Source organism: Channa argus, chromosome 5 (assembly GCF_033026475.1).
Source record: "Channa argus isolate prfri chromosome 5, Channa argus male v1.0, whole genome shotgun sequence".
Classification (NCBI taxonomy): Eukaryota; Metazoa; Chordata; class Actinopteri; order Anabantiformes; family Channidae; genus Channa; species Channa argus.
Genome location: NC_090201.1, coordinates 1,692,387 through 1,718,202, shown reverse-complemented (window position 1 = coordinate 1,718,202; position 25,816 = coordinate 1,692,387). Strand labels below are relative to the sequence as shown.

General features: G+C 39.7%; 1 protein-coding gene across 1 annotated transcript; it reads right to left on the bottom strand.

Annotated features, from left to right (window-relative positions):
• Positions 1 to 8,844: 8,844 nt before the first annotated feature.
• Positions 8,845 to 23,666, bottom strand: LOC137128171 (endothelin-3-like). Its single transcript, XM_067505968.1, has 4 exons — positions 23,360 to 23,666; positions 21,753 to 21,996; positions 13,336 to 13,488; positions 8,845 to 11,505 (listed from the first exon to the last, which is right to left on the bottom strand). Exons 1-4 carry the CDS (start codon positions 23,418 to 23,420, stop codon positions 11,412 to 11,414), a joined length of 552 nt encoding a protein of 183 aa, XP_067362069.1. The 5' UTR covers positions 23,421 to 23,666; the 3' UTR covers positions 8,845 to 11,411.
• Positions 23,667 to 25,816: the final 2,150 nt, after the last annotated feature.

Genomic DNA, 25,816 nt, shown 5'->3' with positions numbered 1-25,816 from the left:
TTGCAATGTGTTGTATTTTTTTTTTGCACCCATGTCATTATATTATTAATATTATAGTCCTTTAAGTCACATTTATAACGGATGTTTGCTGACATGGCATCTGTTTGTCTGGCTCCATGTTGCTGCAGGGCTAACATATCCTCACTCGAGCCATTTCATTATAGTCCATCAGTCCCTCCTGACAGCGGACAGCTTCATCATGCTGGTGCACTTTGGCCTGACCTCCCTCAATCAGCATTTGACCATCTCCTTGTCTGCTTATAACTCAAAGTAAAGCCACACATGAGAATCCTTTGTGTCCAACATCACTTTTGCTGTATATTTAGGTTGTGAGAAATTATTTTTTTGGACTGTGAACTCAACTTAGTATTGAATTTTGCACATTGTGAACATGAGCATGTGAATTCAAATCTGTGTGAACTGAACTTTGAAGCAGCTCTTCAAGTGGGAATATGCTGTAGGTCAAAGTCTTGATGTTTTGGAGAATAATAACCTAACTACAAGCTTGGGATACAGATAATGTAGAAGGTTAAGATCAGCTTGAGTTGAATAGGAGCCAGATGAACTACTATCAAAGTGCTTAAGTCAAATGTTGAAATCTTTGGTGGTAATTAATGGTAGTAGGACCATGTGGAGTCACAGCTGGGGATCTGTAGCCTGCCTGTGACTCCCCTCCCGATCTCTCAACTGGTTCTGAAGCTTGCTGTGTTGGTTTCCAATTTTTCCGAGTCACACTTGGAAAGCTGTTTTCAGAATGATGGAGAGCTGCAGTTTTCTGTGAGGTCCTTATGCTACAGGCTGCTTCAGGGCTTGAAAACTGGAAAAAAAAAAAAGAGGAAGAATGTGTCGCAGACTTTGGTTTCAATCATTCTCCAGCTGCAGTATCGTGCACTTTAACTTGACACAGAAATGCTGCCTAATAAATTGTTGCTGTGTCTCCAGGCAGAAGAGGAATTCCATGCACAGGGTCGTGAAATATAACCATTCACATCTTTCAAACTGTGTCAATTAACACATCACAGACAATATTCTTAGCCTGACCTTCTCCGACAGGCCCTGGTGTCTAGTGTCGATCTCTTGAACATTGTTCTGTTGTGGGCTTACCCTGATTTTTTGTCACATTGGAGCAATGCACAGCTAACATATCTTTGCTAATCCAGCTGTAGATTGCCAATGACATGCGAATGGACTTTATTTCCATATGGAACCAATTTCCATACGGCTCATTAAGTATTTTTATCTAAACTCGTCAATTGTAGCTGCCAGTCCACACTTTGAGCACATCTGGATTGTTTTACAGTATTTAAAGATTGTGCGAATTGGGTACAAATGTATATGGAGCAAACACATATAGTGTGTTTACCAGGAAGTCGCTAACAGGTCTTGTTGGTTGATGTGTCATCAGAGAGGCTTCATGCTTCCTGTGTCTGGTGAGAATTAATTTAAACTCTAAAGTCATTTGATTCATTATTAAAAAGAAAATGGATGTGCAGCTTTATTGCTCATTGTGTTACATAACTGGCAATTTGTGCTTGTTTGTGCATGTTTGTGCATGTTCTCCGCATGCTTGCATCGGATTCCCCGCACAGTCAGAAGACATCCATGTTATTTTAATTCCTGACTCTAAATTGCCTGTAGGTGTGACTGTGAGTGTCAGTGGTTGTCTCTCTGTGTTGGTCCTGAAGACATGTCCAGGGTGGAACCCGCCTCTCTCCCAGTTAAAGTTGGGATAGACTCCAGCCCCCTGTGACCCTTAACAGAATAAGCAGTTACAGAGTCATTCTGATACAGATAATGGATGGATGGAAAAACAATGCTGTCACAGCCTACACACACACACACACACACACACACACACAGTCTGTGTTTTTACTTGTAACATTCATGTCAGATTTTCATTACCTTTACTCATCTTCATTATATATAATATATTTTACGAACGGAAATTATTTTCTGACCCAAGTTCTGAAACGTTCTCATATTTATTACATACGTCATAATTACTTATGGAGGCTCTTTCCTTTTCTCTTTCCCACCCTGAGCCTGGTTCTGCTGGAGGTTTCTTCTGTTAAAGGGCGTTTTTCCTCTCCACTGTTGCCTAGAGCTCGATCAAGGGGGAATTGTTGGGTTTTCTCTATACGTCTTTATAGTCTTTATTCTGTAAAGTGCCTTGAGATGACTTTGTTATGAAGTGGCGCTATATAAATAAAGTTGAATTGAATTGAATTGAAAAAAATGATTTCAATTGTGTATCTCGTAAATATCAGAAACATAACTCGTACAAAATAATATGAAATAATAAATAAATTTGCATTTAACTTTGGTGAATTCAATGCACCACTATGATTAATAATACAAAACTTAGTTAACTAAATCATTTGCCCTGTAAGTCATGGTGTCGCCCTGAGGTGACGAACCACTGTTTGGACAAACTACTAGCAGAAGGTAAGATAAGTTTCACTTTTTAACATGTTTAAATTTAAATGTGCCTGTATAAATAATATCTGTGATGTGCATTATTATGCGAATATATTATTTATTCCCCTACACTAATGTAGAGGCTGTGGCTCAGGAGGTGAATGAGAAGCCGTGTAAAGCACTTTAGGTACCAGTAAGGTAGAATTTTAAATTTTGATTCTTCTGACCACAGAACAGTTTTCCATTTTGCGTCAGACCATTTTAAATGAGTTTTGGCCCAGAGAACATGGCAGAGTTTCTGGATGATGTGCCTGTTTTTAATGCAGTGCTGCCTGAGGGCCAGAAGATCACACACATCCAGTTTTGACCTTTGGCCTTGTACCTTGTGTTTTCTGAAAGTGTTCCACAATTTTTAGATGCAGTTTGTCACAGATTGGTGAACCTCTGCCCATCTATACAATCGAGAGGCTCTGCTTCAGTGAAAGGCTCCTTTTATACCCAGTCATGTTACTGACCTGTTGCCGATTAAACTAATTAGTTGTCGAATGCTCCTCCATTAGTTTTTTCTTTGCAATTACTTTTCCAGCCTTTTGTTGCCCTGTTTCAACCTTTTTGAGGTGTGTTGCTGTCATCAAATTCAAAATAAGCTGATATTTTCCATGAAATAGTCTGATCTAGCAAAAGCAAGACAGAATACAGGTGTGTGAATGAGAGGGACCCAGGTGGAACGGTGAGGTTACAGGGAGCAGAGGTGAAGAAGGTGCAGGACTTTAAGTACTTAGGGTCAACGGTTCAGAACAACGGAGAGTGTGGAAAAGAGGTGAAGAGGCGAGTGCAGGCAGGTTGGAACGGGTGGAGAAAAGTGTCAGGTGTGTTGTGTGATAAAAGAGTATCAGCAAGAATGAAAGGAAAGGTGATAAAAACGGTGGTGAGACCAGAGATGTTGTTCGGCTTAGAGACAGTGGCACTGAAGAAAAGACAGGAGGCAGAGCTGGAAGTAGCAGAGCTTAAGATGTTGAGGTTCTCTTTGTTACAGTCCCCGTTTTTGGACCCGTTTTTCTTTAGCTTAACTTCCTGCTTCTGCCCCTGATTGCTTTCACCTGTGCCCCCTTGTATTTATACCCTGCCCTCCCCACTGTTTGGTGCCCGATTGTCTCTCCTGCCTCCTCTGACAACATTCCTATGGTATTCTATGCTTTTGGACTTTCCCCTTCCATGCTGTACCTGATCCTTGTGTTTGGACTCTCTCACATTTTGGTCTGAGGTTTGCTTTCCTGTTTATTTTAGTGTATAGGTTTTGGCTTTTGTTATCTCTGCCCGTTGGGCCCTGGTTTTATGTTCAAGTATTCTTTTGTCCCCTTCAGTCTGCCAGTGCTTTATGTTCAGTTTGTTTGTGTCTGCCTCCCCTTAGTTTCTCCGTTAGTTCCCGTGCTTCCCCAGAACAGTTACTTAGTTTATCTTTTCCCTCCAGAGTGTTTAAGTTCATGTTCTGTTTTATTTTCTTTTATCTCCATGTATTACTCCTTAAGGAGTGATTTTTGAGTTGTGTTTTTGTTAATAAATGCCCTTCCTAGAACTTCAAACCTCCCCTTGCCGTCCTTTCTTTCAGGTCCTGCTACAATTTAATACACACTTTAAAATGTGTGACACTGTATGGGGGTGACAAGGATGGACAGGATCAGGAATGAGGACATCAGAGGGACAGCTCATGTTAGATGTTTGGAGATAAAGTCAGAGAGGACAGATTGAGGTCGTTTGGACATGTTCAGAGGAGAAACTGTGAATATATCGGTAGAAGGATGCTGAGGTTGGAGCTGCCAGGCAGGAGGTCTAGAGGAAGAGCAAAGAGGAGATTTATGGATGTAGTGAGAGAGGACATGAAGTTAGTTGGTGTGAGAGAAGAGGATGCAGAGGACAGAGTTAGATGGAGACACATGATTCACTGTGGAGACCCCTGAAAGGGAACAGCCCAAAGGAAAAGAAGTCTGATCTGATGATGATAATGTTCTGTTGTAAATAAAATATGGTTTGGTGATATTTGCAAATCATTGAATTTTTTTTTTTTTTTTTTTTTTTTTTTAGTGGTTGTACATCTTTCAACTTTTTTAATGCTAATTTACTGGATAGTTTGTAGTTCAGATGCAGTAAAATATCCAATAATAGATGTTGCTACGTTAAAACAGATGTCAAAACTGCTTAGAAAATTGTGTTCAACAGTGGGTTAAGCATCACATTGCGTTCCAGCATCCTTGCTATTTCATACATGTTTAAAACATACCTGTGTTGTTGCTTATCTCTGGGTCCAGGCTTGACTGGTTAAGAAACATCAGAGCCATTGTGAGGTCGACCTACTCTTATTCTTGGGAGATGAGCTGACGTTTCCCTTTATAATGGCAAGACCCCTGCCGCAGCAAAGAGTCCCTACACCATCACTGCACCGCTGACTTTAGGCACGGTGCCCTTTTTGTGGGCTTCTGTGTTGGGATAACCTCAGCTGTAAAAGGAACCCTGTCTTACAAGCAGTTTTACAAGTGGTGGGCACAGGAGTTAAGCTGTGTGGCAGTGGAGGGGGGCTGCCGCTGATCAGTGGCTGGCGGGGCGGGGGGGGGGGGGGCGGGGACCAGGTCTATCACCCTCTTTCTCCGGGGTTTGTCGTTATAAGTCACCCTGGTGCATGATGGAACAACACTGTCCTCACAGAAGTTATTCTAGGACATCAGTGTCCGTGCACTCATCCACACTTGTGGTGGCAGACCTAAAAACATCCCAGTCCTGAAGTTCCTCCACAGCCCCACTGGTCCACGTCTTTGAAATCCTCACAGCAGCTTTGCAGAGTTGTAATTTCTGCCTGTATGCTGGAATCAGGTGGTCAGAACGGCGTGTTAAGCACTGCTGATAGGGGTTTAGCAGGGGTCTAGTAGATCAGTTCAGTTCATGAGTGAGATTACCTTTGTTAAAGTCATGGAGGCGTCTGAGTTTGTCTGTTCCAGACACAGTATCTCTGTCAGCCGATGTGCACTCAAGCACTACCTATCAGCAGTCAAAGCGGTTTACACTGCTTCTTATTCACCCACCTCCCTGCGCCACATTCGCCCACACAATGTAAGGTTTGACCTCACAATATCATACGTGCACAGTATAGAGAGCCACCAGGTGCTGGGAATATTGTGGAGAACAATATAAAAGAGACGAGACACAAATACAGCAGCATTGAAAAATATGACACCCAGGAAAATACAACAAATGTTCTTATGGCAAACTTAAAAAAAATACATTAAAATAAATACATTAAATAGTCCCCTCTAACATAATTATGGCAAGACATTTTTTAGAGTTTAGAGTCTGGCATGATTTTAATCTGTCTTATACAGTATTTTAAAAAACAATCTTGACCATGTACTAACACTTTATAGAAGGTGTTTAATCTTGAAAATCTGTACAATTACCTTTAGAACTGTCAAGTGTTTGATCAGAATAACATGGGACAAATCTTTTAAATAACAGTGTTTTGCTACTGAACTGTTAGTGCTGTCATTTTATTGAAGGCATTTGATTTAAATAATTTACCAAAACAAATCTGTAAATTAACACTGTTTCTCCATAAATTCTTCAAGGAAACGTTCTGTAAATTGATGAGCTTTGCACTTAATTTAAATGAGGATATTTTGTCTTCATTTTATGGCTTTTGTGTTGCAGCCACTGCTGCCAGTCTTTGGACCGTTTGTTAATGTTTTTTTATTTTTTTCTTACAGTGCATGTCATGCAGGTGTTGGGCTTGAAACAATATTTAGTAATGTCCACATTCAAACAAGTCCAGCTTGAATGTCTGAGTAAAAAAGTTACCAACAACTTTACCCCAATTGTTTCTCGATTTACTTATAAAAAAATGTCACTGTGCAGGAAACTTGTGGGGCCGGAAGATGGACAAGGGTAGAATGAGCCACTTTAGGTGGCAGAAATCAGAATTCAAATAATAAATATTATTATTAATAAGATCTTATTATATGTTTCTTGTTATAACTGAATGAATTTGAAGCTGAAATAAGTCCCTATTTAGAAATAATAAGGAATAAACCAAAAACAGATTTTAGTAGTTAATGTCAAGGTGTAATTGTAGGATTTTGCCAAACTACAATTTTGTAGCAGTTGCAAATAACTATTTTGTGAAATTTGATTTGACATTTCTTACAGTGAATAAACGGGTTCAATATTCAAAATATACAATTTATTCTCTTAATGCAGTGTTTATGGGTGTAACATGTTTTAAATTCATTTCCCAAACATCTCCTGTCCTGCAGTCTGGACACAGTTCCTGAACTGGCTGTAACTGTAGGACAAAGACAGTGAGGAGCCAACCCAGGAGGCAACAGGATTAGACGGGAGCTTTCCGTGTCTTCTGGGACAGACAATCCAGATGTGACATTTTGTGTTGTGCACATGCAGCTCAGTCCTTTTTTTAAAATCAAAAACAATTCTTTCCATTTCTCGTGTGCAGTGGCTCAGAGGCATTTGTTACAATAACTACAGTGCATCCAGAAAGTATCCAAGTGCTCAACTTCTTCCACATTTTCTTATGTTACAGCCTTATTCCAAAATGGATCAAATTAATTAATTTTTTTCAAAATACTATAAACAGTACACCATATTGACAATGTGACATAAGTTTGTTTAAAATAAAACAAGACAAAAATCACATGGACATAAGTATTCACGAGCTTTACCATGACACTCAAAATTGAGTTCTGGTGCGTCCTGTTTCCACTGATCATCCTTGAAATGTTTCTACAACTCCACCTGTGGGAAATGCACTCGATTTGGAAAAGCACACACCTGTCTATATAAGCTCCCACCGTGCACCTCAGAGCACAAACCAAGCCATGCAGTCCAAGGAAATGTCTGTAGACCTCTGAGACAGGATTGTGTCGAGCCACAGATCTGAAGAAGAGTAGAGAAACATTTCTGCAGCATTGAAGGTCCCAATGAGCACAGTGAACTTTATCTTCTGTAAATGAAAGAAGTTTGGAACCATCAAGACTCTTCCTAGAAAAGGGCTTTAGTCAGGGAGATGACCAAGAACCTGATGGTCACTCTGAAAGAGCTCCAGCATTTGGAGACGTGTGGACAGAGGAGAACCTTCCAGAAGAACAATCATCTCTTCAGCACTCCACCAATCAGGCTTGTATAAAACAAAGATTGAACTCTTTGGCCTTAATGCCAAGTGTCACGTCTGCAGGAAACCAGGCACCGCTCACCACCTGGCCAACACCATCCCTACTGTAAAGCATGGTGGTGGCAGCATCATGCTGTGGGGATGTGTTAAGGGCAGGAACTGTCAGGATCGAGGGAAAGTTGAATGCAGCAATGTACAGATGATGAAAACCTGTTCCAGAGTGTACTGGACCTCAGACTGGGGCCGTCCACAGCCAAGATAACAAAGGAGTTGCTACGGGACAACTCTGTGAATGTCCTTGAGTGGACCCTGAATTGAACCCAGTTGAACATCGCTGAAGAGATCAACAAATTATTAAGCAAAGGCGGTGAATACTTATACATTTGATTTCTTATTTTAATTTATTTTTATTAAATTCGCAAAGATTTCAAACAAACTATGGGGCTTTGTTTGTAGAATTTTGAGAAAAATAATGATCTTTATCAAATTTAAAATGAAGCCGTAACATAAAAAAACGTGGAAAAGGTTAAGTGCTGAGAGTACTTTCCGGATGCACTGTACGAGGGCACTTTCGTGGTATTCAGTTTATTTTTGTGCAAACCTTGACTTGATTTGACAGCTGATGGAAGAAGTCCATCATATTGTGCACTTACAAGTAAAATCCATTTGCTTCAGCATCCGTTACAGTTGGGTGTCATTCAACACTGTTTCATCTCTAAAAACATTTGTTCAAACAATGAAATACTGCACGAAACTACGTCCTATATTTAGCCGACTATTTTTTATAATTTATTTATTTTTGACCACAGAAGTAAACAACTAAACCTGACTGAGCATTAAGTGCCAGCTTCCAGTACTGTTTTGCTACTGTTATTGCTGCTAAGCAGCATTCAGTCTGTACAGAGAAAGATGAAGGTCTTATTCCCTCTGCAAGTGTCTGTGCCGTTTTATTGAGGAGGACCATCTGTGTTTGTACCATCGGGTTTTTTCCAGCACATTCCCCACAACAAACAATCCCACTTTCATTATACCTTCAAAAACAAGACTTAGAAGAAGAAAAGATAATGGAAACAATGCTCAATATGATTACTTTTGATCCAGGACTGGCTCCAGCATGGTCCCAGGTATCTTATGATATTGTGTGGTTTACGATGGAATCTCGATAAATTTGACAAACACATAGAACAGGATTGTTGTTTTTTTTCCTTTTTTTTTTTTTTTTTTTAATTCACATAATGATTTAGTTTATGATCGTTACTCAAACATTTCTGGTGTATCACTTTAACAACTTCTGTGTAAACTGGGTACTTGGGAAGTTCTATGAAACATTCTTGAATGGGTTTTGTTTGCGACAGTCCCAGAATGATCACTAACAGAAAGCAAGAACAAACTGTTCACAAAGGCACAGTGCTCATTCTGAACAGCAAACCTTAGCTCAACCCAGACAAAATGTGGATGTTGGACAATCCTGCAAAGTGTTCACTGCCAACAACAGGACACAGTTTTTTGTTTTAGATGTGCTGCATGTCAGTTACCACTCCAGCCACTACACCCCATGCTTTCAAGTGATTGGGAAAGAAAACATTAATTGCTGGATTGCGACAGCATGCAAACTCATGAAGAGCTGACTATTTCCTGCATCGACGTGAAATCATGTGCTGCAGAAATAACCAGTATTCACGTAATTCTTTGGGACAGCTTGGAGCAATATGGCACATTTTTCTATTCAAGTAATGGTACTAGTACAATAAACCTGCTTAGGTTGGTGCATTCACAAATTACAATAAACAAATTCCACTGTTCATATTCTTTATATTCTGGGAGGCATCAGCATACACAAAGCATAGATAGAGTACAGCTTCATCATGTAGTTTTGTCTTTGAATAGTGTGGAGACATAAATCCGTTAATATATACATGTATATCAACAGCTGTACAGGTCATCAGTGTTATGCACGTATACATATGTACATTGCTCTAACAGCACTCTGCAATATAATAAGCATGATGTCCTGAGACACTGGCGTCAATAAGGATCAATGTAAGTTACAACTTGCCTAATGGAGGAAAAAAACAATAGTAGTGTGCTCACATGAACCCTGAAACCAGTCCTTCCTGCTCTAATTAGTCCTCTTCCATTAAAATATGCTTGTAATAAAAAATACTAATGTAACCATGTGGCATTTACATAGCAACTCTGTGCTTTACATGTAGCAATGCAATACACCGATCATCCATAAAATTATAACCACCCCTGCAGTTTAAGGGGATACAATGCAGCAGCTCTGCCATGAATTCTGCTTATCCAAGGTTAGGATTTCTCAGCTTTTAAGTAGAAACTGTCAGAAACTCTCTGTTTACTAGCGAGGTCATAGTTGGTAGTGGAGTCGTGTTGGCGTCTGTTATAAGAAGACAGGGTTCTGATGTTTCTAGCCTTATTGTCCAGGTGGTTCTAATGTTATGCCTGATTGGTGTAAGTAGCCAAACATACTTCAACGTGAAAAAGCTAAATTCTCTCTCTAGAGACCATTTTGGGCTACTGTAGGGAAAATTTCAAAGAGGTGCAAAAAATGAAATTTGAACTTTATTTGCACACTAATATAAACTTACGTTGGAAAAAAACCCCATGAATTTCCGCTGAAATATTTATGTAAATCTTACACACTGCACCCTTAATAAACTAGACTCAGGTTAAAACATTTTCCTGCCAAACAGGAACTGTGGCTTTTGGCTCCAATTGCTTCACTCAAAGGTGCGTTAAGCAGGAATTTTTTGAAGGTTGTGTTAACTGGAGAAATGATTACAGCCAAAACTATTTCAGGGTTCACACAAGCAACTCGCCGGATCGAATGGACCAAATATAATAGATCAGAGTGTGAACTGAATGCATGAGCATGTGCTTACTTAAAGCCTCGTGTAATTATTATCGAAGCAAGGTAATATATATCTTCCATTTGAGAGATTCTAAAAAGAAATATATGTGGAAAACGAACTAGCTGTTATTCTCAGTTTCTTTTGTCTAACACTTATTCATTTATTGTATGTTTATTTAAGATTAGACTTTATTATTTAAGATTAGACTTAGCATGATCATTTTATATACAACCACTTAATTATACACATTTATTGTACACATACGCATTGTACGAAAATATAATTTAAAGCATCTATATACTTAAAAATAATTCAAATACTGTTCACGAAAGCTGGGTTAAGATTTAGCTTAACATAGGACTGAAACCTTGAGTTTTGCTCATTTTTGTTTCCAGCTCTTTTACCCTCATAAATCAAGCAGAAAAAGAACACAAGTCACTAAAATGTTGAAATAGGTGCTTTCAACCATCACAACCACCAAAATACAATGTTGAATAATTAGTACAGTATTATACAGTATGTCCCTGTGGAAGAAACAAGGTTATGTGTTGCCTTTCTCGTACTGATATTTAATAGACTCCTGCACCTCTGCATCACATGGCTTTGACATGTGTGAGCAACACACTTTACCAAAGTCTTTCATATTCGACCCAAAAAAAAAAAAAAAAGTCAACCCCAGTGGTGACAGGATAATGAAAGACGTTGTTCACACCTGCCGAGCTACTGCAGGCAGAGAGAGCCGGAGGGGATGTGCTCCGGTGCCCCTCGCTTTCGCTATTTAGTGCAAGCAGCCAATCCGCAGTTACTCATCCATCAGTTTGATGACAAGGCACTGAACGCACGGCAAACACGGGTCCATCCACCAACACACACCGATGAACACGAAGCATTTTAAATGAGAGGATGTCCTACGCACAGACAATGTGTGTCCATTTCAAACACTGAGCAGGTCACTTCACTGTTGATTTCACAGCAAGCTCTCTCCGTCCAGTTGCTGTCCTCTTGTCTGTTTTAGATGCTGGTAGCGGAGGAAGCGTCTGACTGCTACAAAAAAACCCAAAAAAAAACATACAGAGTTTTTAAGTATTAGAACAACAAAGCCAATTCATTGGTTATTGCTTTACACTGGAGACATTTGGCTTTAAGATCACATGGATTTCATTTGAAATTTTTAGAATGTCAGACTTCACGCAAGTTTGATTAGTTCCAAAAGTATCGTACAGTGATTAAAACTTAATATTTGGTTGAGAATCTCTTTGTTTGGAGTAACTGCATCAGGCCTCTGAGCCACTGACATGACCAAACTGTTAGTTTCTTATCTTGATATGCTTTTGTAGGATTTTACTGAGACGCCCTTCAGGTGTTTAATTGGTTTCTCTCTTCAGTGCATGTTTAATTTGGGTTGAGGTCTGGTTATTAAATTAAACAGTTTAAACTTGTCTTTTTTTTTTCCGATTTTGAGTTGGCGGACATTTAAGGTTCGAATTATGAGTGGATCCTTTCTTCTGCCACACTTTGGCCTTTCTATCATTCCTGTACAGGTTCATCTTAGGCCTGAAATGTATTCCAGAACTTTTGTTGATCGTCTTAGCAATTCTTAGCAAATTAAACCAGGCTTTCTGATTCCTCGAATTAAATGAACTCATTTTGGGTCATTTTGTTTTAACAAGGGCTGAATTTCACTGCTTAATTGTGGGAATTGTGCAGAATTTAAATGACTCCCCCAAATTCAGAAATTCCTGTAAACATTTACTCAAGTAGTCAAATAGTGACATACACTTTCTCTCTCTGTTTATGAAGCTACTCCCCCCTTAGTTGTAACACTGTCTTTCTGTAGTGTATAGTCAGGTTTCAGTAATGACAGTTTGCAAACATGGGCCGCAGGCTACACCACAACCAGAACCCGAAAGGACTTTTAAAATGGCAGAGGTAAGTGTCAGTGTGTGTGTGTGTGTGTGTGTGTGTGAATGGACATCAACGTACATCAGCTTCATCTGTGTTAATGTATGAGCTTCCACAACTTTTTCCGAGTTAATGTAAAAAAAAATCGTTTGACCGATTCTGGAAGGTGACAAAATGCAATCTGAGATAAGAATAGGACTCAGTATACTTCAGATCACTGCCCCCAAAGCACCACCCTCCTCAAAATGTATTAATCTCCCCCCTATGTGAAGCATTCAGGGGGGAAATTTCAGGGCCTGCAACTGTTGGCCAAGTGTTTCGGCATGAAGAAACATGTCACCGAGAGACGCGGTGTGTCTGGTTGATGTGCTTTTCATAGTTTTTTGGACGAAAAAAGTCTACAGCACAAACAGACAAGTTAATTGGAAACTGACAGTTCATCCATTAACAGAGACAATTAATTGATGGTTTTAGTACCTTTATGGGGATTATCGAAAATAAGATTAATTTAGAAAATGTCCAAATGTACTTTACCATTAAATGTCTTTATTGTACGGCAAAAACAAATGAAGTGCTGCTGGGGTTACTTACACTGAATATCTTCAGCACTGGTCAGCAAAGGTCTGAACTTACATAATAGCACTTTTCTAGCTATTGGCACTGAAAGCTCTTTACATTGTTCTTATTCATGCATCCACACTCACAATCACACACTCGTACAGCTGGCCAACATTCACCCGGAGCAACTAAGTTGGGGTTCAGCGTCTTGATCAAGGACACAACTGTGAGATTGGTGGACAACCGCTCTGCCTTCCTGCGCCACAGTCGCCCACTGCAATTTAAATGTTTGATTTGAACACCTACAATCTCTCTTTGTCAGGTTTGTCGTTTTCTGTCGGCATCTCTTCTAACGCTCATTACAGACGCAGCGGTTGTGAAAATTGACACTTCTTTCCGTTGGGGCACTGTTACCTGTCGATGCAGAAGTTACTGCAGCCCGAGTCAGTCTGGAGTGTACAAACACATCGCTTGGCCTCCACCCCACTCCTCCCCCGCTCAGGCCTAACGGAGCGTCTCATACGCAGGGCACCCTGGTAACTGGACATACCATATGGGACAGTGTGCCTAGAAAAGACATACAAATACAGGGCACTGAGTCAGCACACACATGTTTGGATTACATTAAACTGAGCAATGTTTCTAATGATCTGTACTCATTTGGATACAGGATGCGGACAAAATTGGAACCACATTTTAGTGTAATGCAGTGCAGTAATACACCGCTAAAGACTGCAGCCTTAAAAATGCCTATGCACTGCATGTATCTCCACTAGACACTAGAAGCTTTGTGCTCTTCTATGTGAATTCAACAAGCCTGAGAGATCTTTGGACCGGTCACGTCCACTTCGGAGTGAAGTTCTAAAAGGTTTTGATTTAATTGAACTAGATTTTACTTTATTGTTGGAATATTGTTCTGAAATTTGTCATGTGTCCCAAGGCACATGACAAGACATAAACCATGGAAAAAAGCAATGAACTTGGGGAGGTCACAAAATAAGATATGAGCTGCAATAAACCAGGTTTTTTCCTTGAAAGTAACACACTGAGGTGATCATGAAGACAGTTCCTTGAGTCTTGTACTTTTATCCCCACGTGGGTGCAAACTGCCATGAAGAACAAGCCAGCCAACGTTATAGAATTTCACAGTGAACTAAAAGCCATTGAGTACCACCTATTCCCTTTGTATTGCATTGGTGGTTTTCTGGGACATGAATCATGATGAAATATAATCAGCTTGTTTTTATGGACTTAAGTAACCAGGTTACAATCGGCTTTCTCAAGAAAATGATTTCTTCACAGTGTTGTAATAGGGAAAGCTGGATTCCAAAATCGGTGTGGGGGTTTAGGGAAACTTGTTTCCCCAGGTAGATTTTCTGTCGGCGAACGCAGATTTCAAAATCTAGGGAGGCAAACTTTTGCACCTATTGAGGCTTCGCAGCACTGCAAAACTGAGAAAACACGTGCAAATACACAAAAGAAAGCAAATGTCGACTTGACAACACAGGCGCAGCATTAAGGAATGTGATGCAAAAGCCACAAATGCTGATCCATTCTTCTACACCACTTTCACCTCAGATGTACCCCTGTCAATTTTCTCAAGTCCATTATATGATTCTCAATGGTCTCCAACACAACTTGGCAACAAAGCAGCATAAAAAAAAACAATAAACTTCAGTAACTCACCGTTGAAGCTCACAACTGTATTAATAGTCAAGTTACAGGAGACATTAACTAATGTACTTATATTCACCTAAATGTCCTATCTTTGTATTTCAACCTCCCCTTTCCCCGTTCACCCAGCTGAATTAGGTTTTAAAGACACAAAACCAGCCTATTAGTAGAATTGTTCGAGAGCGTCTTTGGGTGTAGCCTAAAACATGATGAAAACTTTTTTGTTTTAAGTTGTAATAATAAGAAAAATAAAGGTCAGTGTTGAATTCAGTTTAAATTTAACAATGATTGTGGAAGCAGCCTCCACTTAGTACTAATTATGATACAAAATGGCTTCTGCAGCTGCATTTTTAGGTTCGTTTTGTTGAATGAATGAATGAATGAATGAATGAATGTCTCTTTGAACTAATGAAGGTGAAGGGAAATCTGCAAATTGTGCAGGCAATTAAGGTTCTATGTTAATGTAACTTAACAAAATGAAAATGGTTTATGGCCGTGGGTTCCCGAACGATTTTCTTTAGTCCACTAATTCAGCTTAAGAGTCCATAGAACTCTGTAGTCTTCTCAGCTCTGTGGTTAAGCACTTTACAGGTCCACCATCTACGATACCTCTACCACCACCATGCGTTACCTCCGTTACTACAATAGGTGTTTGCGTCCCTGTATTTTGAAAGGGCCCAAATAAGTAAAGCAAACCACTTTTTTCGTAACATAATATTTGTTGTACAATTTAAGTTAAACGTTAAGGTGGATGCAAAGTTTTCAGTGCAAAGATTAAAGGATTTGGGGGCAGATTACAAAAAAGAACCTGGCTGTAGGTTGTTTTTTTTCAGTCCGTATTTAATCATGACAGTTGATCCTGTTGAACTCCCATTGAACAGATATTTGTGATGGACGACCTGGGAGAAGTATTGCACTGAGAAATATGGGAAATTTTTTTCCCATATAAGGTTTATAGCCATAGATCTTGCTGAGCAAACATTAGCTATTACCTCATCTAAACTAACAACCTGTCTGCTAGACCCTATTCCAATATAGATTGCTCAAGGATGAACCCTTAATAGTCACATTCATATTAGATATCATCAATCTTTCTTCAGAAACAGGCTATGTACCAAAGGTTAATCAAGCTTCAAGCAAGCCTCCAAGGCATAAAGGCCTGTATGTCCCACAACTTCCTACTTCTAAACTCAGACAAAACTGAAGTCATAGTACCTGAAATAAAAAGTAATGTGGCCTCCAGTACTACTGCAAGGAACCTTGGAGTTTTTGTTTGACCAGGATTTGTCCTTTATCCCACATATAAAACAAATCTCTAGAACAGCCTTCTTCCACCTATGGAACTTTGCCAAAATTGGAAGCATCCTGTCTCAAAGTGATGCCGAAAAACTGGTCCATGCATTTGTTACTTCTAGGTTGGACTACTGTAATTCCCTACTTTCAGGATGCCCCAGTAACTCCCTAAAGAGCCTGCAATTAATCCAACATGCTGCAGCAAGAGAAATCATATTTCACCTTCACAAGCTTCTCTCCATTGGCTTCCCATTAAATCTAGAATTGAATTTAAAACCCTGCTTCTTACTAATAAAGCTCTGAATGTTCAGGCTTAAGGTAGAATGGGAGGCAGAGCCTTTAGCTATCAAGCTCCTCCCCTGTGGAAGCAGCTCCCAGTTCAGATTCGGGAAGCTGACACCCTTCCTACTTTTAAGTCTGGGCTCAAAACCTTCCTCTTTGATAAAGCTTATAGTTAGTTATAGTTATGCTGCTATAGGCTTAGACTGCTGGGGGACCCACCCCCCAATGCACTGAGCTCCTTTGCTCCTCTTGTCCCTCCCTCCTCTCCTCTCACCCTACAATTGTCACCACTGTATGACATTAACTTTGTGTGTTTTCTCCAGTAGTTGTCCATCTCCTTCTCTCTGTCCCTCTCTGCAGGTGTCCCCAGCTTTGAAGCTGTGTGTTTTCAGATACTGGTCAAACCGACCTGCCAGGTGTTGTTCTTTTCTTTTCTCTCTCAACTTTCTACTCCCCCCACCCTCCCTGAACCTGGTTCTTCTGTTAAAGAGAGTTTTTCCTCTCCACTGTTGCCTAGGGCTTGCTCAATTTTGGATTTGTGTGTTTTTGCTCTATACATCTTTATACTCTTGACTTTATTTTGTAAAGTGCCTTGAGATGACTGTTGCGTATTGGCGCTATATAAATAAAGTAGAATTGAATTATAACCTTGATAATGCCATCAGCTGGCCAAAACTTTGTTTACTTAGTTTAAAACTTTGTTTTCAGAGGACTGAGGTTGAGGCCTTCTTTATGAATGTCTGTGTTATGTTTTACCTCCTGATATATCAGGTGAGGGAGGTTCGGGTGGAAACCAACAGTTCTCTATAGCTCCATATATCACCAATTCTCACTGTGTTTAAAACTCCTTTCATATCTCTAACCCACCTACATATAAGTCTGGCAATTGGCATAAAGTTCGATATGTAACGCTAATTTAGTTACATTTCACTTGATCAAGATTATGTGTGTTTTGAATACGGTTATGTTTAGCTAATATAACACAAAGTAATAAAAGGACAAAAGGATTAATGAAGCAAATACTGGGTAAAGAAAACAATTCTGTAAAAATCTTCCTGTGTGGACAGACATTTAAGCACCCGGGTTACAATCGGCTTTCTGCGGGAGCGGATTTCTTAACTGTAAAAGGAAAAGCTGGTTTACTGTAATAGGGGATTAGAGAAACCTGACTTCCCCAGGTAGATTACACCTAGAGAACACAAATTGTGCTGCCATGTACATGCATATCCAGGTTTCTAATCAGTTCTCTACTGAAATGAAAGGAGAGACCCTTACAAAGGGCAGCAACATTGAAATATGATCGACACAAAAGGCCGGTAAAAGACTAAATGTCATTTTCCACCACACAATTTTAAAAATTCTCTCTCCCACTTTCTCTCTGTGCGATATCACTTGGACACAGACACACACAATCCAAAAAAAGAAAGAAAGAAAGAAAAAGGTAGGAGGCAGTTTCTTCTATCGAATCTGTGTAATGTATTAATGTAGAAATCTCATAGCTCTTCTGATGTTATTTCGGGCATTTAACCAAAAACCTTTTCAAAACATTCAGAGATGTCAGGACGAGGAATTTAGTCCTGAAAGTGCTGAATTGCAAGCGGATTTCTGTGATTTAGGATTCATTTTTACGACTTTAGGGTCCCATTAAAGGGGCCGTGTGACAATTTCCTACGTTATATACAGACATTCTCTTAACGTTCTGTCATACAATGCCATAAGTTGTAAATCTATACATATTTCTAACATATGTGAATTGTTTACATCCATGTTTGTTTGTTTGCATGGATTTCCATCTCTTGCCGGTGGCACATTCCTACGGTTTTGTTAAGTTACTAATTATTCTTAATCAGTGCAATAATGTGAAAACACTGGTAAGGTTTTACAGCAAGCTCACACATGTGCATGCATGTCCTGGATCACATGCATCATACACACTATTGTAAAACCACTGCTCCATAATGCTTTTACTGGCCCCAAAAAAAATCCACAGGGTACAATAAAGGAGAGTGAAATGCCTTAAATTTGTTGCAGCTCCACTTTATGACTAACAGCAGTCTGGAATGACAGATGGCAATTAGGAAATTCAAATCTTGCCAAGAGCAGCATCAATCCTGCATTGAGAGGAGGGAATGTAGCAAACGGTTTTCAGCTCGTCTTTAAACAACAGCTGCAGCTCCTCCTCAGCTACACATGTGAAAGCCTGTCTGCATCCGACCCTCACGTTTGCTCTTTACCTTGGACTGGAGGCTTAAACTGTCTGATATGACTTTGGCCCGAAAGGAATGTGAACAGCTTTCCATCACTTCTCACTCTACAGATTTGCCTCTAGCAGGAAATGAAATATATACAAGAGCCATAACTAGCAAAAGCTAACATTTTTTAAGCTGATCTGTCAGTGTAAACTGAAAGGTGTTGACATACTGATTTTTCACCCAAAGAGCCATGGAAGCCGAAGTCAGAAGGTTAACTTACTGTAATAGTTGCAGGTACTTAAGCATCTGTCCCCTCAGGTGAATTTATTTCAATCTTGCCCAATGTTTTCACCTTTTCATACAGCCTCCCATGTGAACTGTCAATCAGGAGCTACAGCTGTTCCAGAGATCCAGAGTAAAATTTCAAATACTCTGTGCAAACAACTGGCAGTGATGTACTGAAAATAAGGCCTAACGTCAAATGATTACTCCAGTTTTACCATATGATAAATATCAACCACATTTTTTTCGACAGTATGTACAGACTTAGAGGATTCTATGCATAAGTGTTGTGAAATCTCAGATTTATTTGTACAGGTTTTTAGACCTTAATGAGCTATTTAGGCCTGAGGCACGTCGATAGTTGTGCTCACGGAATGTCAGCTGGTGCCAGGTTCTCTCTTCAAACCTAAGTGTGAAGACTTACCAACCATGAGTTCCTCTACCCAGGTGTGTATGACTCTAAAAATAACAATGATTGACGTGATTAATGCAAGCCTACGAGAAGACAGCAACACGTTTTCGGCTGCAGTTCCCTCAGTGCGAAGTGAAAATGCAGCTTTGGCGAACTGTGGAGGCAAAAAGGCCAAGGTAAATATTGAGGATTTTTCGGAAATGGGTCAGAAATTGGTCAGAAGTACTGACTATGTCCATGGTGTTTTTAATTCTTTGATTTGTTTGCTATGCAGTAATGTTGAAATTAGTTTGAGAGTTGACATTTGCTGATTGTCAAGTAGCTCTGAATCAAAAATAATGACGGGAACCTAACTAAAGATCAATGTGCATGAAGGGAAACAGTGGTCATAGTTCCTCAGACCCATATTAACGTGTTAGTGTTAGGATGAAGAATGATTGCTAATAACAGATCAAGATTAACGGCTTTTGGCTTGAGTCTTCAGGGGTCGTCACAGCAGAAAGTCTTCTGACGTTAATTTGAGTTTTTATGCTGGATGCCCCTCCTGCCACAACCCTTCTATTTTATCCAGGCTTGTGACCGGCACCAAGGTAACCTTTGATGGCCGGGTGGGGTCCCACCTAGTGGGGTGGGATTTAATCCCGTGGCCTTCTGCATCCCAACCTGACGCTGTACCCATTGACCCACCAGGACCCCGACTGCTAATAGTAGACCTCTTGTTTAAATATAAAATTGGTCACAGAAAACCAGGAATTATGTGCAAACCCTGTTTCAAAGTTGGAACACTGTAAAATAAAAATAAAAACAAGAGAGAATACAATGATTTGCAAATTATTGGAATTTAAAAAGAAATGTTTACCACTGTGTTGCATGGCCTCTTGTTTTAATAACACTATGTTTGGGAACTGAGGAGACCAACGTTTTTTTTGCTTAGTAAAATATTTCAGCTGCTCAACAGCCTTTGTCATATTTTTAACTTCATAACGCTCCAAATATTTTCAATGGATGACAGGGCTGGTCTGCAGACACACCAGTTTAGCACCTGGACTTCTGAGCCATGTTGCTGTAACATGTTGCGTAAATAAGCAAGATCTTCCCTGAAAAAGATGTTATCTGGATGGCAGCATGTGTTGCTCCAAAACCTATATATCAGTGGATCATTATAAATCTGTACAAATAATAGAACATTCACAGATGTAAAAGTTGCCCAAGCTGTGTGCATGTGCACCCCCTACGCCATCCCGGATCTCGGTTTGGTCCCTGTACGCAGAGGACACAGCATCTGTGATTCCCAAGGAGAATTTTTTATTTTGTCTGCTGAGACCTCTCCCTTTTCTTTAGTGGATTTCTCCGGATACTCCAAAAACATGCATGTTAGGTTAGTGGGTGGCTCTAAATTGCACATGAGTGTGAATGTGAGTGGTTGTCAGATCAGCTTAGGCCCAGAGAAGAAGAGTGGTACTGGATCTTGTTTATATATGGTCGTTTCTTTGCATTGTAGAGTTTAAACTTACCACATGTGGATGCAGACAAACTGTTCACTAACAGTAGTTTTCAGAGGTGTTCTTGAGTCTATGCAGTGAAGTCCACTGCAGAATCTTGTCAGTTTTTAATGCAGTGCTGGTCTGAGGGCCTGAAGATCACTTTTTTTCCGCCTTTTTTTTTTTTTTTTTTTGGTCTTATCCTTTGCATTTTTACAACCGTTACTACTTTTACTACCATTTAGCGATCAAATAAATCATAGATGTCAAAACCAACAACTTCATTTGGGATAAGTTATTCTTAAGGTGTTAAGCCAACATTTTTTTTTACAGTTATGAAGCCATGTTATCCCAACTTCTGAAAAGACCAGTCTCATTCTCAAGGCGTCAAAAAATGTTGCTTTGTCCAGTCGTTTTATGTTCAGGCTGACGCTTAAAGGTCCTCGTTTGCATCGCTGATCAATGCACGGAGCTTTTATTGAAGTACAATTGAAACCGTGAAGCTTCAATTTTTGATACTTAAATCCCGGGTGCAGTTTATAAAGTAAAAAAGTTTTAAGGACGTAAAAAAGTGGTGCAATTTTTCACCTTAGAAATCGTCCTTATCTGACACTACTGAAGGAGAACATGTTGGAAAGACTCCGTGAGCCTTATTTCATGTCTATTTACTATCAGAAATAGTTTTTAAAAGATTTGCAAATCGTTCCATTCTCTGCTTTTTGTTTTTACATCTTCCTTTAATTTAGAATCGAAATTTCTAAGGCATCTCAGTAACCCCCTCCTTGCTGCCTGTTGGCCACTGTCAGAAATCCTCAGTGGAATTAAAATACCTCAGAGCTCAGGGTCTAGACGGCATCGAATTACATAAAACTTTACAGATCACAAAGTCACAGGAAATACTGGCATATGAGAAAACGCCTGGTTTGTTTTGCAGCTCGGTTTTTCCCCAAAATCCTTTGGTGGCTTAAAAATGAAGGCTTGTTTTCTGCCCTCTGCCACTCACATGCATGTGCCTCCTACAGTGGACCTGTACTAATGTCCAGCCAATCCCATAATCACAAAAAAGGGAGATGACATGACCCAACTGCTTCAACTTAAAAATGAGTAGCAATACCAGTGTAGCACAGTGATGACACAGCAGTGAAACAACACTGTAATTACAGTAAATGTAAGTATTCACTTAATAAGTGAGGCTGTTTGGAGAGTAACTCTTACTCTGGTGTGTTGATCCAGATGATGTCCAGGTGGCAGTAATACACACACTCCTTGTCTTTGTAGGTGTAACACGTGCATCTCTTTGAACGCTTCCGGGCACCCGGCGGGTCGCAGGCAGAGCAGGGCTTCGGAGCTTTGCCAGAAGCATCCGCAGAAAGGGTGTCCACTTGGCCGGGCAGGAGCCTGCTCAGCCTGATGGCTTCCACCTCCCTCCTCTGACTCACATCTTTGCCAGATGAGGAACCTGCAGGAGCATTGGAGAGTTTTTAATTTTACATAATCATACTTGACCTTCCCTACATCTATTTGATGGCTGTATTTTGACCGATCATTTCAATACAGTATAATCATAAAACTAAATTGCCATCTGGTGTTAAATTCTAGTTTTTCACATCACAAGTTTTAGCTTAAAAACATGTGATCATCAAAAAAGCACGTACGGTTGGTAAAATAAACCCTGTAATTACCAGCTGCAAATTAAAGTAATGAACATATTAATGCAAAAAAATAAATAAAATGCAATGCAAAAATATTTTTGGCGCTAAAATATTTTTAGTTTTACTTTTGCATACAGAACTTTCACTTGTAACAGAGCATTTCTACACTATGGAAATGATACTTTTATGAAAGTACTTCTTTTACCATGAACAAATCTTTTCTTATAATGAGATTAATTAAAATTATTATTATTGTGGATGTGGTTGTTTGGAGAAATTACAAAAAATGAATCATACCTAAGTTTGCAGGTCATAACTCAAATAGGATGATTTGCTCATGTTGTCATTACCCCAGAGGCTCGTTGATACACTCTGTGCATCACTCTGCTTACAAAAGATTTGTGCTCATGTTTATATAATAAATGTCCCCAATCTAACTACATTCATGCAACAAAGATATTGTATAACCAGCTGTCTCAAGTGATGATATTATCATTTTTGTTGCTTTGCTGCAGGTGAAGTGAAGGATCTTGTCCTCACTCAGTGATTAAAAATTGGACAGACAGCCGAATCCGCTGAAGCTGATCCAGGTATGTAAAGCATTTTACTAATTCACTGCTTGTAGTTCAGGGCCATTTATATCCATGATGCATCACCTTCATTCTCATCACTTTTTTGGTGCTGCACTGGCCGCTTCGTTGTACTAAACCATGTGATGAAGATTTAAGTGGAAGAGCAGGTTCTGTCCACATGATTTCCCTGTGCTGTTCACCACAAACAGAAACTCACAGAGCCGATCACATTCAAACACAGCTAATTACCACAGAGAGAGAGAGTTTTCCCAGTGGAACCTGTGGTTTCATCTCAGCAGTGCAAACCCAGTATTATCATAGTGTCATAGCCTGTTGTATTATGCTACTGTTTATGTGCTTCTATGAAACACATTTTGCTGACATTTATTTACATTTCTATAATTCGAATCCAAAGTGATGCAAACTCTCAGGGTCATAAACGTTTGCTCTATAAATTATTAGCTCCTGAACATTAATCAATGTGTACTTCATTGCATGTATAGATGAATGTCTGTCCCTTCTCAGTTCTTAGCGCTTCCACACACATCGAGTGATATTAAATCCTAACATTAGGTAAACTACTCTCCTCAGTACCCACCGTTGGCCAGAGATGCTGTCAACGCGATAAGAAACAAAACTCCCACTTCAGGCGACGCCATCACATAGAAGATATTAGAAATTAAAAATGAAAAAACAACGTATGTAAAAAAAATAAAATAAAATAGTGCAAAGTGGATTAAAAGATCCAAAAAAGCCCAACACGTCCGCTCTGTTTGTCTCTGTGAAGTTAGGAGTCCTGAGAAAACAGCTGCTGCCAACCTGTGGAGCTGCGGCGACTCTGCGCTGTCTTCCCACGCGGTGCGTTCATATACACACACACACACACACCAAGCTGCACACACAGGCTCCAAACTGAACATCCCCGCGCCTGTAATTGCGCCCACGTTTTCTTCACTTGGGTCCCACCCACTAAATGCGTGAGGAGGGAGGACGTGCTTTCGTCTGCTCCGTGGTCTGGACGCACCGCGCACTGATGTTGGTTTGAAGTGTGTAACACACGGCCCAAATATTAATATTAATTACAAACCCATGTGTTCAGTGGTCAGACACATAATTAGGCCTATATAATGGCAGCATATGCTTTTTCTTTCTTTTTTTTTTCTAAAGTTAATGTTGAGGGAATTTAAACTTGATTTTTACTATCTTCATAAAGTTACAGGTTTTTTTTTTCATTGCAAACCATAAACCATCACTGGCATTTATCCTTTCAACGGTTTACACACAGTCTGAAACAAAAACAACACATTTTGTTTGCAAAATGCCAATTTTTGCCTCAACACTACACCACTTGAATTCAAACAACAAAATAGATCTGTCAATAACCCAACATCCCATAGTGATTTCACTGGAGACAGCAAAAACCCTGCAGCTCTCTGATACCCTGTACTGTAAAAAAAAGAGATTTTCCTTATTTTGTTTTTTTTCTTGAGTGCAGCTCTTACTGCATCCAACTGTCTTTGACATGCAGAGCAACTCAGAGGAGCATCTTTTCTTCAGTTTGACATTTCATTCAAGAAAGCTTCAGATTCAGTGACCCAAAATTGTTGTTGACAAAATAGTATCAAGCAAAAAGAAAACCCATGCACATTTAGATTTCAAGCAAGTTTCATTTGTTTACTTTTTATTTGTTCGTATTTTCCCTTTAGTATTTACAGTGTCCCGTTTTTCTGTGTTTGAACAATATAAAAAAAAAGAATGAAAGTGGACAAAAAAATGATTCGGGATTTTAGATGAAATGAAAACATTTTTTTCACTGAAGAAGGGATACAATACAAATGCTGTGCCATGTTGAGTGTCTGAATTGGTCCAGTCTAGACGCTCACGGTAGGTCCTGCATGTCAAAGACAGCTGGATGCAGAAAGACCTGCGTACAGGAATAAATCAAGACAAACTGGTCATCACAAAAAGGTGCAGAGTGCAATAGAGTCTGTTATCACCATGCAAATTGGGCAGATTGGGTTATTATATAGATGTATTTTGTTGTCCAAAGTGTAGTGACTGATCACCAAGAATGTAAAAGTTTAACCACAACTTGTGTTGTTTGAGGGAAAAATCTGCCTTTGTTTCCATGTTTTTAATGTTTTGTTAGTGTTCAAGTATTTTGCAAGCAAAATGTGTCATTTTGGACAAATGAGACAAACTCTCACTCTTTTTGGACCTAAAAGACCTGAAAGTGGAAGAAGACGACACAGGGGAGGAGCTGCTTAAGTTATGCAGGGGGTTTTTGGTTTTCCTCCGCTGCCTGGTCAGAGCTAATCTGGGTCGGAGCAGAGATTGGATGCTGCAGGGACACTGCATCCTAAGACGATTGTGAATCAGTGAAGAACTAAATGACAGAACTTTCATTTAGTTCTTCACTTCATTTCAATCCAATTAAACAGTGCGTTAAATGATTAAAAACTCAGAAAATGTATGCATGTATTTATATTGTGACCTTAAAGTAAAAAGCCTGTTCTGGAGAAAGAACAGAGGCGTCATTACTCACTGCAGGTTTTAAAAGTAGTGGGATAAATTGATGCGACCAGTGTGTGATGGCCATTGTGTACTGTCTGTGTATTTGAACGGCTTTTATGTTTTATCTTTTATCTGCAAAGTGTGGTTGTGATAAAACTGTTCAAATTCACCACCACATGTTGTGGTGGTGAATTTGGTTTGATGTGGAAGTTTGAAGTCAGCGACAACGGTTGTTAAGTTTTGCATTTGTGTTTGGAGTTTGAGGGAAAAGTGCCGTGGTTACGAGAAATGTCTTATCACAATGTGTCAAACAAACTGTGACAGAACTGGTGACCTTCTTCTCACACACATACTGCTACTACGTTTCTGACTCACTCAGATTATACAAAGAAATGGTTTGGAATTGAATTTGGTGACTGGTAAATGGCTGCTTATATTGTGCTTTTAATCCGAGCTTCTCCATCACCCATTCACACACAGACCCTCACACACTGATGGTGGTGGCTGTCATGGAAGGTGCTCATCTGACCCACCTGGGGCA

Bases quoted from the DNA above. Each gene is read 5' to 3' on its own strand.
- LOC137128171 (XM_067505968.1), bottom strand. From the start codon at position 23,420: ATGGCGTCGCCTGAAGTGGGAGTTTTGTTTCTTATCGCGTTGACAGCA. The intron at 21,997-23,359 runs GTGGGTACTGAG...ATGCTCCTGCAG, and splicing joins GACAGCATCTCTGGCCAACG to GTTCCTCATCTGGCAAAGAT. The intron at 13,489-21,752 runs GTAAGAGTTACT...TGTCTTTTCTAG, and splicing joins ATCTGGATCAACACACCAGA to GCACACTGTCCCATATGGTA.